The following is a 13,172-nucleotide window of genomic DNA, read 5'->3' on the forward strand; positions in this document are numbered from 1 at the left end:
TGTTGTGAGACCCAGCACGAAATGCTGAAATTTATTCAAAGTTTCATACATACATTAAAGACACTGATTCTGTAACAGTAATTTACAACAGCAGTAGAAAATTGAAATGTGGGCTATATTAAAGTGCAATGATAACATGATTCCTGTGACTATGGGAGAAGACATTGTCAGGAGCTAGGTGAAAAGGCACAAGGACTTGAGACAAGGGTTTGCTCCACAGTCCTCCTTCTCCAGTACTTCCCCTTTGCCCAAGACAGAGAATTAATAAACTGCTTTAAAAAAAAAAGACTCTACAAAAGAGTAGCTTATTGTTTGTCATGCTCCCTACATGGAATGGCAGGAATATGCAGAAAGTCCCATAGGTGCAACGGTGCACATTCAGACCATCGGGGTTGCATCCAGTGTTTCATTAAAGAACAACTTTTGGAGCAATACAGATGAGTATTTTTGTAATACTTGTATTTACAAAATAAGTTACAAAGACTATTGCTATTTTAATGATCACAACAGATCAGGCTGTGTCTTCACTGGAACAGCCTTGCTTGCGTAATATAATTTGAAAAGATGAATCATCCTGTGACAGAAATTGGGATTAAACTGAAACCATGGCCAGCGTTCACATTTCAAAGAATTCTAATTACATAATGGCATTTTCAGCCGCCTAAAGAGTATAAATACATCTTTTTACATACACACATACATATGAACAGACAAATACATATAAAAAATTTCACTGACCAGGTCAGTCATAGCTTGATTGTAAATTGTGAGCTCAGATTTGCTTCTAGAGTTTGGAACCATTAATTCCCTTATGGACACTGTTTATACTTCAGGAAGCAAAAGGCCAAATTCATTGTTTCTTGCTACATCGCAATTGCCTAGCTTAACTAAGCACTGAAAGTCAAGCACTCATTCCCAAGTGGCATTTCATTATATAATATATGAATGAGATACAAACTGCATGACTTCTATGTGAATTCAGAAGTGAAATATAAGAGAATCCATCTTGATGTAAATGAATTTGTAAGATGGATCTGAGAGGAAGTAATTTATACAACATAACTTTTTAGTGTTTTTCTTCATAATTAAAAAAATAGGATTTGTTTTTATCAAAGTATTTATCAAATAGCCAGTGTTCTGTAAACATTTATCAGAATTTGTTTTCAGTGATTTAAAAAACTCTTTCAAAAGGCCATTGTTACAGAGTATATTTTGTAAAGTACTGTGTTGGTTAAAAGTGGAACTGGTTTTTTTTCCACAGCTTTGCTTGTGACAAAATTTATAAATGTAAAGCACAGTGGTCAAAAAATAGTCAGAAGGAATATCCAGATCAAAACTGAATCCCCTGATGGTATAAGAACTTCCATATATTATATATCTACCACATGAGGCTTCTCTTTACAATCATTTTTCTTTTTTTTTTTCTTTCAACCATTCGTACTGGTTTCATTGTACAGATTTATACCAACAAATACAATCTGACTCTTCATATTAGTTCCCCACACCATCAACAGCAAGGTGCAATGAATTCTAGCAAAACGATACATTCCCAACATGCAATTTTCATTCCAACAATCCTTCCTACTGCTCCACATGCTTGACGAATTCCATAGATGTTCATTTGGGTCTCTTAAGAAGAGTTTGTAAACTACCATTTAAACAAAGAAAGAAACCCAGATCCAAGGCTTCTGTATTTCATCTAATTTCCCAATACTTGCATTACCAGATAACTTCATAGGAGTCTTGATAGAGCTTTGGTGTTATGTCTTAATGTCCGAGTAGCTGGTGCTACTAATATTGCAACTTTCACTGTAGCTTGAAGATGAGCTCAGTGTATTTGAACCAGCTGCAGATTCTAAATGGAAAGACAGGAATACACAAAAATTTACAAAGAAATATATTTTATCCACAATTGTTGAACTACAGTTCTTTGAACTCTTTGACAAGTTAATCAGAGGTTGCTTCCACATGATGACACTTCTTGGTGTGGTTTACATTGCTACTGCAGGCAGTTCCCTCATACTGTTCTTGCCTCAGTTTCCTGCTGCCACTCCCTACCACCATTTATCCTTAGGCTTTTTTTTAAAAAATGGCATATTTATTTATTTGTTCTATTTAATATACCGCCCACCCCTGAAGGGCTCTGTTACGTTATAAACATTATAGTGTTATAATGTTATAAACATTTATCTACTAACTCCTCTAAATACACAGCTTTCATTAAAAAGACGACGTTTCAGGGCCTTTGGTTGCAAAGGAATGTATACATTTTCTATCTTCACAATGAAAAAGCAAACAATCTTTTTTAATGAAAGGCCTTTTCTGCATGCACAGCTTGCCACAGGTTTTCCCAGTACTTAACCTTGTGTCTTGGAAATGTTTTCTATGAAATCATTCTTCTCACCTCCATTCCCCTGCTATTGTTTTTTCCCTTGTCTCCTCAGTTTTGTTTATTCCACACACCACTGCTGCAGATGTATTATTCCTAATGGTGGTGGGGTGTCATCCGTGACACAGAAGAACAACCCTCCCCCCTTTTTTCTTTCGCACAGGTACTCTGGTGTTAAAATTGGGGTTGGCGGACGCCTCTTTTACTGCTATCGCTGTTTTAATGGTTTTAGTAACTTAATTTATATTTTTGTGTTGTACACTGCCCAGAGCCCTTCGGGGATGGGGCGGTATAAAAGTTTAAGTAATAAATAAATAATAAATAAATAGTTACAGTGAAATGTGAATTCAAAAAATGTCTCCGTTTTCATTTCTACCATTGAGAATTACCCACACAAAATTAAGGTTCAAAAAACCCTACTGGAGCAGATGCCATTACCAGAATGAACAGAAACGTGTACCCCCCCCCCCCAACCACATCTTTTGGCCCAGTTACAGTAGCAGTAATGCACAATCAATACTTTGGCAGTCCCTTGTCAATTTCACTCACTCCTAACTGCGGACACAGTGTACTGTCACCTTAACATTACCTCCTAGGCTCTATGTAAAATTGACAAAGATGATCTAATCAACCCTACTTCATTGTATCTATGCCTTAACATTAACATAGCAAACTCTATGTAAAATTGACAAAGCTGATCTAATTGCCCCTGCTTCATGGTATCTGTGCCTGAACATTACGTCACTAATCCAATACAACAAATATATATTTTTAAAAAAACTTTTGAAAATGGAGGAGGAGAAAATGGCTGAATGGGGGGTTGGGCGACAACATGAAGGTGTGTATGAGGGCCAGATGTTTGGTGGGTGGAAGAATAAAGAGAAAACATTTTTGGAATCAAATGAAGGAAAGAATGTGTGGCAAGACTAATTGCAAACAACTTGTGTGGAAAATGCCAAAATTTGGAATTTCCAAAGGCTCGTAGATATATTACCATAATAATATTATAAGATGTCAATTGCCAATTTTTTAAAAAGCGCCAAGAAAAGCCATCTGGTGGTAGGGCACAAATGGCAACCATTTACAAAGGTTCAAGACAAGGAAAGTGGTGCTGAGGTAGGCAGGACCTACAAAAAATGCGTGCCTTCCCATTTGCACAGCACACAAACACATTTTGACAGTGTTCTTTCCTAAAAGATCATATCAAATCAAGTTTTGGAAAGCTTGCAACAAATTGGGGGGAAAACAAAGTGGACGATTGGAGGCATAATCATGTGGATGCTTCCCCTTCCCCGCCAAGAACCCCCTGCTCTGGTTTGGATGCCAAATTGCAACAAAATTCTCCAAGTGCAAATAACCCAAATTAAAGTATTCATCACTTACCTGAACTGCTTAGAGACACAGCAGATTTGGAATTTCCAAGAATCATCAAAAGGCTATTAACTGGGAACCAGCCTTCTTTACTCGTGCTCAAATTCTTAATATACCTAAGAAGCAAAAAAATTTCTTTCAAACTGTATGCCACAAAACATGATTAAAGTATTAAACACATCTCCACTTATTTGAAAACTATGCAATATTTAGAGGTGGATAATAGTTTAAATCAATAACAAAGGTCTAGAATGAACTCAACATACCAGATCTTTAACAACATTTGAGATTATTTTACGGGGCATTTCAGACCTATATAGCCCTGCCTCCCCTCACCAGGTTATTCTCAGTGATTTTAAAACAACACAAAAACTCAGTGAAAATGCAGTAGAAGAGAAAATGGCACCAGTCAGTTCAAGGTTCTTTTGACTAGAAAGGTGCTCAATTTTCTGTGAAACTCTGCAGAGATTGTGGCAGTCTGACCTCTTGGAGAACAAAATCACTTGCTTCCTCTGCACAGTACCTCTTCTTATTAAAAAGTATTCTTCCAATATTCATACCCATGGTTAAGAATTCGATTGCCACTAATCTTAACAATAATTTGCAAATTAGCTCCAACCCCTGGTTATTACTGAGGGAGAAGGAGAATGACAACCTACCACACACACACACCACCCTTGGAACAACAGTTAGAGGTCATCTTACCAAAGCCCATTGTCTCCTTCATGGGTCAGTTGGACTAAGTCTCCACTTTTCAGCTTCAGGTCTTCAGAACCTCCTTTGTCACAATCAGCTACAACAGTGTATTTACCAGGAGTCTATATACATAGAGGAGTGGGAAACCACAATTATTTAAAAACAAAAATGACTGATTAATGAAGTAATTATTACTGTGATTTAACTCTATCAAGCCCTGAAAACCCACTGGTTATACCAGGGGTAGGGAACCTGCGGCTCTCCAGATGTTCAGGAACTACAATTCCCATCAGCCTCTGTCAGCATGGCCAATTGGCCATGCTGGTAGGGGCTGATGGGAATTGTAGTTCCTGAACATCTGGAGAGCCGCAGGTTCCCTACCCCTGGGTTATACTAACTACCAACACTGGGAACAATTTAACTTTTCCATGTACATAGGGATTTCCTGTTCTCTGTGAAGACACAAGTTCTGAGTGTGCATGGGGTTTCTTGAAACCAAGATAATAGAAGTTGCTTTATAGGAGGGGGGGTATGTGTCTCAATTGTGTCCACAGGACATCCATAAATGCCTCTGATCCTGTCACAATTTAATAAGATCAAGAAAGTCCAGGATGAAGCTATTAAATTCTTACAGTGTTCCACAGCTTACAGTGTTCCACAGTACAGACTACAGATTGGACTACAAAACATAAACTGGAGGGTAAACCCTTCTCCCCCACTGGGTTATTCCTTTACTTTCTGACTTACAAGTAAATGGCATCCACTGACAAATACATAGATCCGAGGACAATTTTGTGATGGGAACAAAATTAGGTTCTCTCTACACTCCATTTCCCCACCCCAATGTCTTTTTATGATGGGTGCTAGAGTGTTTGTGTGTACGAGCTTTATTGGTGTGTGTGTGTCCTAATTAGGCCCACAGAATACACATAAATGTCTCTTCCTCTGATTCTGACATCTGAACAATACTTGGGAAATATCACTGTAGTATACAATTAGCTTTCAAAAATCTAATTTATGCCCCCCCTCCAAACAACTCCATTTTCATCAGCCACTAGAGTTCTAGGAGCTACATGTAGCATGAAAAAAATTATTTAAAAAATGAACTCTACATATTAAAAGCCTGAAGCAGTTTATAAATTGGAATAAACAAAATAGAAAACACACCAGATCTACTAGCCAGCACTAAACAATTGAAAATATAATCCCCAATGGGGGGAAAATAGTTACCAGCTTTTTTTCTTCTCTTCCTTCTTCCTCTGCATCTGAGGAATTAAGAGGGTCCTCAGCACTAGACCAGCCATCATTTTCTTCAGAAGCATCAAGGGACTGAGGTGTTTTACACCAACCTTAACAAACCAATTGTCCACCATTACTAACAAGCAAATACTAATTATTTTTGCAAAAACAGATATTTTCAGCCACCCTATGAATTGCAGATTTGTATTTATGGTTGTATTTGATGGTTTTTGTAAACTATAGCTTGCCTGGCTCACACATCAATGTGAACCTGGTGGGCTGAGAAACAGAAGGGAATTGCCAGTTACTGAAGATGGAAATGCAAGAGCCAAGACACATTTGGAGTTTACTCACACAGCACCAAAACATGGTTAGGCATTGCATTTTCACTACGTTTTTGAACACTACACACACATGTGCTATACAATACTACACCCACATGTTAAATGTTATTAGAATTTAAATGTGCAACATTTATATGAAATTGAGTCCGTTTTCAACCAGCTACCTAGACCAGCTGTTAGATGTCTATTAAACAAATTCTATGGATTCTTGGACTAATTTAACTATATTGAAATTGAATCTACACTGTGACCATCAGAAATTCTCTTTGGAGCCAACTTGAGAATCAACCTTACCTAAAGTACACAGACAAAAAAAGATTTGGTTAGAGCAAAATAAATGTGACCCAACTGGCAAAACCATTTTGAGAGGGCAAAACCTCCTTTTCTCATCAAACTGAAATTATGAGGGGCAGTTTTAGCTTCCCCTCCTTTCCCCGTACTGTGGCGTCAATGAACAGGTATAACAAAATAAATGATGTGTGTATGTGTGTGTGTGTGGGGGGGAATTGTAGCTATAAATGTCTAAGATGTAATGAGACTAGGGTTTTCTTTTCTTTCACTAGTTTATTCAAGCAAGTATTATTGTCTGTCTGGTCAGATGCCAAGGAAGAGCTAAAGGACCCCCCTTTAAGCTGTTGTAATTCACCGCAAAGCACACCACACCATGCAACACTTCATGTGACCCAGGGGAGATACATTACCTTGCCTGCGTTGTGTGGCTAGCACAAGATAAGTAGTGCTGACCCACTTGGCCCTGTTCCATGTTAAAAAAGAACTGGCATCTGTGGAAGAACTGAATAATAAATCCCCAGTGCATTACACTGTAGCTGTGATGTTGCTCTTTGAGAATGAAATTGGGAGCTCCATCATAGGAGCAGCAGTGGTGTAGTGGTAAAGAGAAGGTGTACTCCAGGGGTGGGATTCAAATAATTTAACAACTGGTCGTTTACAAGCACCAATTTAACAACCGGTTCTGCCGAAGTGGTGTGAACCGGCTGAATCCCACCACTGGTGTACTCTAATCTGGAGGAACCGGGTTTGATTCCCCGCTCTGCCGTTTGAGCTGTGGAGGCTTATCTGGGGAATTCAGATTAGCCTGTACACTCCAGCACATGCCAGCTGGGTGACTTTGGGCTAGTTACAGCTCTTCAAAGCTCTCTCAGCCCCACCCACCTCACAGAGTGTTTGCTGTGAGGGGGGATGGGAAGGGAGTTTGTAAGCCCCTTTCAGTCTTCTACAGGAGAGAAGGGGGGACATAAATCCAACTCTTCTTCTTCTAAAAGTGAAATACAAAGTAAGCTGTCCAGCATCCTTTACTAAACACAGAATATTCTCCCCCTTTTCCTTTCACAATATTTGCTACCTATGCACTGCAACACCTCTTTTCACAGATCTTGAATTTCTTATATAACCTTTCATAGAAGCTGCCAAAAGAAGGGACTTCAGAATTGCACAAGTCCCTTGGCAGATCAAACCACTGTGTTGTAAAATCAATTTTTTTTCCTGAAAAGGCAGATATGGAACAATTGCCACATTGGTACAAAAATGGAATGATTTTCACACTGGCACAACCCCCCCCCCCTTTCCAAATTAATTAAAGAAGCCGCTAATAAAGAATGTTACCACAATCCTATCAGATGAGTCTTTTCAAGTAGACTATGATGGACTCAAAATTTTATTTTCAATGGAATGCAAAAACCTGATTAGCATGGGACATAACAAACTACAGGGGAATCATAAACTCATCCTCTCTTAGTTGCAGGGGTGGAGCGAGGGAAAACTGCGCCCAGGGCACACGTGTGCCCTGCACTCCTACTGCGGCGCTGCCTGTTTCCGCCCCGCCCTGAAACGCCCCCTCCCCGGCCCGGCCATGTCCCCACCATGGCGCTGCCGGGGGCATTGCACCCTCCCGCCTTGTTGGTGCTACGCCATTGCTTAGTTGTATTTTAGAAACACCAAACTAACCATGACTGGATATTTTGTCAATTGGCCAAAGAACCACCCCCCCACATGGACACCCTGAAAAGAACAATACATTTATAGACACTTCAGGGATTGTTTGCTTTTTTACTTTGAGTAATTTCATCGAACACGTGTTCATTAGTCTGCAACCTTCCTTTGTGCTTGTCCTCTTATAATGGAGGCCTCCATTCTGGCTTAAATGTTGAGCTAGAATGCTGGAAAATACTTTATGCAGTCTTTCTTACACTAGGCTGCTTTGCACTCCCCATGGAACAAACTAAATGGCAGATGCTTGATTCAAAGTTACCTTCTTTAGTATACTTCCATACAATTGGCTGATGGCTGGACTGAGATTCTTTCTCCCATTAACTGCAAGCCAGCTTTTCCATTCAATCCTAACTTTTCCATTACCTTCCAAAGGCTTGAATCAGTTGGCTGTTATGGTTTTCCAGGCTGTGTGGCTGTGGTCTGGTAGCTTTTGCTCCAAATGTTTTGTATGCATCTATGGCTGGCATCTTCAGAGGTACATCACGGTAAGATGTATTTCTCTCTGCGGCACCGTGTGCCTCTGAAGATGCCAGTCACAGATGATGGTGAAACCCTAGGAGGTAAAACCACCAGACCATGGCCATGCAGCCCGGAAAACTCAAAACAGCCAGTTGATTCCAGCCACAAAAGCCTTTGAAAAAACATTATTTATTCTCTCAGAATAAGTAGAATAGTGACAGGTGGCCTGAAAAATCCCCGGTTTCATTTTCCTAAATGTTTAATGCTGATATCTACATATATCTATCTTTTTTCAGCTTCATACAGGGTCTGACGCTGGCTCTGCATTTGAAACATTTTTTAAATTAAGAGTGGATGACTCTAATCATAAGTGGTTAAGAGCAGTGGACTATAATCTGGAGAGATGGGTATGATTGCCTACTCCTCCACACGAGTAGTGGACTCTAATCTGGTGAATCAGATTTGTTTCCCTACTCCTATGCATAAAGCCTGCTGGGTGACCTTGGGCTAGTCACAATTCTCTCAGAACTCTCTCAACCTTACCACACTCACAAGGTGTTTATTGTGTGGAGAGGAAGGGAAGGAGTTTATAAGTTGATCTGAGACTCCTTACAGTTCAAAAGAGCAGGGTGTACATCCAAACTTTCCTCCTCCTTAAAACAAGGTACTCTTAAAGGATTCAAATGTGGTTGGTTACAATGAAACCTACAACTGTCCCTCTGAAATCAGCAATTTTAACAAATCTGGAAATATCAGGACACTCATGTAGCCTTTCAAGTTTTTTACTTTTTCTGAATAAAAATCTTTATTCAAAACAGCTCTTTCAAGAAAGATGTTGGGGGCCAAGGTCAAGCGTTATGCTATGTCCTACATCCTTCAAGCATGTGTATCTCTAGTGTCATTCAGGATAGAATGGATGCAATGCTTACATAGCGAAACCAGTTCACTAATTGGTTGTTGTGAGTTTTCCAGGCTGTGTGGTTGAGGTCTGGTAAACCTTGTTCCTAACGTTTCGCCTGCATCTGTGGCTGGCATCTTCAGAGGTGTATCACAGAGAGAGGTGTGTTACACACTGTATCCAGTGGAAAGTGTGTAACAGTGTGTAACACACTTTTCTCTGTGATACATTTCTGAAAATGCTGGCCATAGATGCTGGCGAAATGTTAGGAACAAGATCTACCAGACCATGGCCACACAGCCTGGAAAACCCACAACAACCAATTGAATCCGGCCGTGAAAGTCTTCAACAATACAGTTCACTAAGATTTCAGTAGATATATTTCAGTAGATACTAGCACAATGAAATGAAGTAGCATTCATTCTGATGACAACATTTCATAGGACATCTTCACAGGCCATCTGCCAAGAATAATTGGATGTGGCATACCACATCATGAAAAAAGTCTCAAAACAACTTGTAATCCATATTAAGACAGCTGCTGTTTCTTTCACAGAACAATCCATGATGGTTTTCAGTTTACCCAGAGAGACAGAGTATAAAGGGATGTTAAACTTCCACATAGTAATAGTGGGAATATATGGAGGAGAAAAGAGACAATACAACAGTGCCCTAGTAAGTATGGAATATGAAAAGCAGGTTCTACTCTACCTTTCAAACCCAAAGGAGTTGGATCGCTCTTTATTTCATGTCGTTTAATATTTTTGTCAGGGCTGGTAGGAGAAGCTGCAATAGGATGAGCAGGCAAAAAGACAGAAAAAGAGAGAGGGAAGAATCAGAAACAGAAAGAGCAGGTGGGTGGTGCGTAAGTCACCTTGGAATGTATACTGGGGAACAGAGAAGGGCAGTGATACAATCTACCATAACAAAAGCAACACACAAACTATTTTCAGGAAGGATGGGTGAAGTCGATCCACTTGTAGTGGATGACAGCTCTGTTGTGTGAGAAGCAAGTCCAATTTATTCAATTTAAATATTTATGCCCCACCCTTTGTTTTGGCTCAAAATACTTTCATACAAAACTAAACCCTAAAATCAACACCCAGTCGTGGAAGAAGGGTTATTGGCTAAGTCTGGCTTTTAGCTGTAGGGGACTCCAATTCTTGTCAAGTCATGTGAAATATTAGTAGTCCTCCTGAGAGAATACTGAATATCTGGCTGCAATAATCTGCAGTTTCCAGAAAAAAACCTTTAAAAGTGAAAAAAAAAACCTTCAAAAGAATAATGCTAAAGGGAAGCATTATAAAAATGGGCACAGAAAAAAAGGACAGCAAAGTCATTTCACATATTATAGAGGTGATCGTTTTCCATCTTGTGATGGCTCCATAAGTGTGAATGTGTTATCTTAATAACATGTCTTCTTCATTCACTATGAATGAAAACCTCAAATTGCTCAACACTGTATAATTTATATAACCTATGAACATGAAACTGTGCAGGCAAGAACGCATCCACAAAGCAAAGCAATAGCAGAATTGGTAGCAAGCAATGAAGAACATTTTAAAAGGATATTTTAAACCAGATTAGGGCAGTGATAGACTTTAAAAACGCATTAATTTACTATAGTAGACAAGCAAAAAGAACTTTAAAAAATATTTCTTTTTAACAAACAAGAATATCAAGAAACTGGTCTCTTAATGCAGTTTCTTGTTCTGTTCAAACAATGGTTCTGGCTGGGGCTTAGCAAAGATGGATATCTCTCTTACTGAAACTCAGCAAGTTGTTGACATTGCAGAGTCTTAGATAAGGAAATGGGAACCCAAGTGCAGTTCACACCACCAAGTGTAACCAGTTTCAAAGATACTGGGGCTGGGAAGGAACATTCCATCTTATTAACGCCTACTAGGAGAAAGACCTTATTGAATGGGCTGGACACAGCTGCAGAGTGTCTGATCACATAGGCAAATTCTTCTGACCCCAAGGTAATATGGTCAGCACAGTTTTCATTGGTCAAGTGACAGGACAGTCGATATATTTGATTGGCTAACCACGATCAGGCTGTTGCAGGTCTTTTAATATATTGTTTAGACCTGGTTGGAACGCATTTTTATGTGGGCTGGATATGACATAAATGTGACTTGGTTGGGCTGGGCCTAGGGGAGGGGTGGCCCCACCTACCTCACAGGGTGTTTGTTGTGAGCGGGGAAGGGCAAGGACATTTTAAGCTCCTTTGAGACTCCTGCAGGAGAGAAAGGGGGGATATAAATCCAAACTCCTCTTCTTCCTTGGCTGGTCCCAGAACAGCATGGAGAGGTGCCCTGACTAGCGAGCCTGAAGCGGGGTGGGGTGGCTGCTTTGAGAGGGCTTTTCAGGCCTGTGAGCCAGATGAGGCAGCCCCCCCCCGCCACAATACATGGTGACTGTTCATCTCTATGTCTCATTACAACCTTTTTAAAGAATTCAGTTAAGATTCCTCTCCACAAATTAATTTTGGACATTAAACACAAGAAGAGAAGCATTTCTGGTAGCTGTGGCACAAATGTATAAACTTCTGTGGAGGCCTCCATGGTAGGACTTTAGCAAGAGGACATTTCAGAAAAAAGAATAAGACTTGGGACTAGTTTGCAAATAATCTTTTAAAAAGTGACAGTGGAGGACAAGATAAATACATAGCTCAAGGTGAATTTCTGCCCTTTGCAATGTTCAGAGCATGCCCAGGCTTTCTAAATCTAGGATTCCTACAGAAAGTTTTGAGACATTGAGAACCAATTCAGACCTTGGAAATCCACAAAAAGTGAGTGAAAACTAAAGTCAAAAATTAGTCTAGATTTCTAAGATTCACCTTTCTGAGTTTTGGGGTTAGGAAAGCTTTGTAATGTGGAGCGTTTTTTGGAAAGAGCTGAGCAATCTGAGGTAGGACTGTATCTTTCTTCTACAAAAAGGAAGAAGATGGGAGAAGAGAGGAAGAACACACAAGACAAAGGTAAACTGATGTTACCCAACATTATGACAACAGGCGTGTCTTTAAAGGAATAATTGAAAGTTGATCAAATTAGCAAAACAATCTAAACGTTTAATATTTTCTGCAATTTTTAAAATCTAAAATTGGGTTTAAAACTAGAAATGAAAACCAAAGAGGAAAATAGGTTTAAACAGAAAAAACTGGCCCTTTTCACAAAGAATTTAGATAATTTTTAGCAGATAGTAAACAGAATCCCTAGATAATATTAGGTATTCATCCAACAAAAATGTGATTTTTCAAATGTTGTTGATTTTATCTTCCACAAGAATTGATACGACAAAATAAGATTCTACCGTTTCACACTTCAAAATCCTTGATGCCCGGGAATACCTAAAATACACTTCAGACATACCTTTGCCTCTTTCAGGATACTTTGGTGATGCTGAGGTGATGCAACCATCAGGACTTTCTTCCTTTCTTTTGGTATTCCTTCCTTGATTTCTTGAGGGGCTGTTTACAAAAGAAATACAAGAATGACATTAAAGCATAATCCACCAACAATGACTATATATAAGATTACCATTTGCCTGCTTTGGATGGGTAATCTCTAAGTGGTATGGCTCTCCTACACACTGTGTGTCTAGGTTGGTGGGAGAAATGTGGGAGGTGGAAATTACATCATATGATGCATTGATGTCACATGTTGAAGTGATGCTGACATATTGCATGACATCATTTTCTCCCCTGCTTTCAGCACTCCCAAGATGCCAACCTATCTGGGTGAAAGGACATATTTTATTGTGA

General features: G+C 39.4%; 1 protein-coding gene across 7 annotated transcripts in view; it reads right to left on the reverse strand.

The window, feature by feature from the left end:
• MCF2L (MCF.2 cell line derived transforming sequence like) overlaps positions 1-13,172 on the reverse strand; it is a 154,799-nt gene continuing 141,627 nt past the window's right edge. For 6 of the 7 annotated variants that reach the window (XM_048493089.1, XM_048493093.1, XM_048493091.1 and 3 more), the window contains 6 exons: positions 12,781-12,878; positions 10,118-10,192; positions 5,687-5,805; positions 4,466-4,578; positions 3,773-3,876; positions 1-1,855 (listed from right to left, as the gene is read on the reverse strand). In XM_048493089.1, coding sequence (XP_048349046.1) covers positions 1,761-1,855; positions 3,773-3,876; positions 4,466-4,578; positions 5,687-5,805; positions 10,118-10,192; positions 12,781-12,878 — 604 coding nt within the window. In that variant the 3' untranslated portion in view covers positions 1-1,760. The remainder of the gene's footprint in view (positions 1,856-3,772; positions 3,877-4,465; positions 4,579-5,686; positions 5,806-10,117; positions 10,193-12,780; positions 12,879-13,172) is intronic. The other variant, XM_048493095.1, reaches the window with a different exon arrangement.

The sequence above is a fragment of the Sphaerodactylus townsendi genome, linkage group LG04 (genome assembly GCF_021028975.2).
Source record: "Sphaerodactylus townsendi isolate TG3544 linkage group LG04, MPM_Stown_v2.3, whole genome shotgun sequence".
NCBI classification, from domain to species: Eukaryota; Metazoa; Chordata; class Lepidosauria; order Squamata; family Sphaerodactylidae; genus Sphaerodactylus; species Sphaerodactylus townsendi.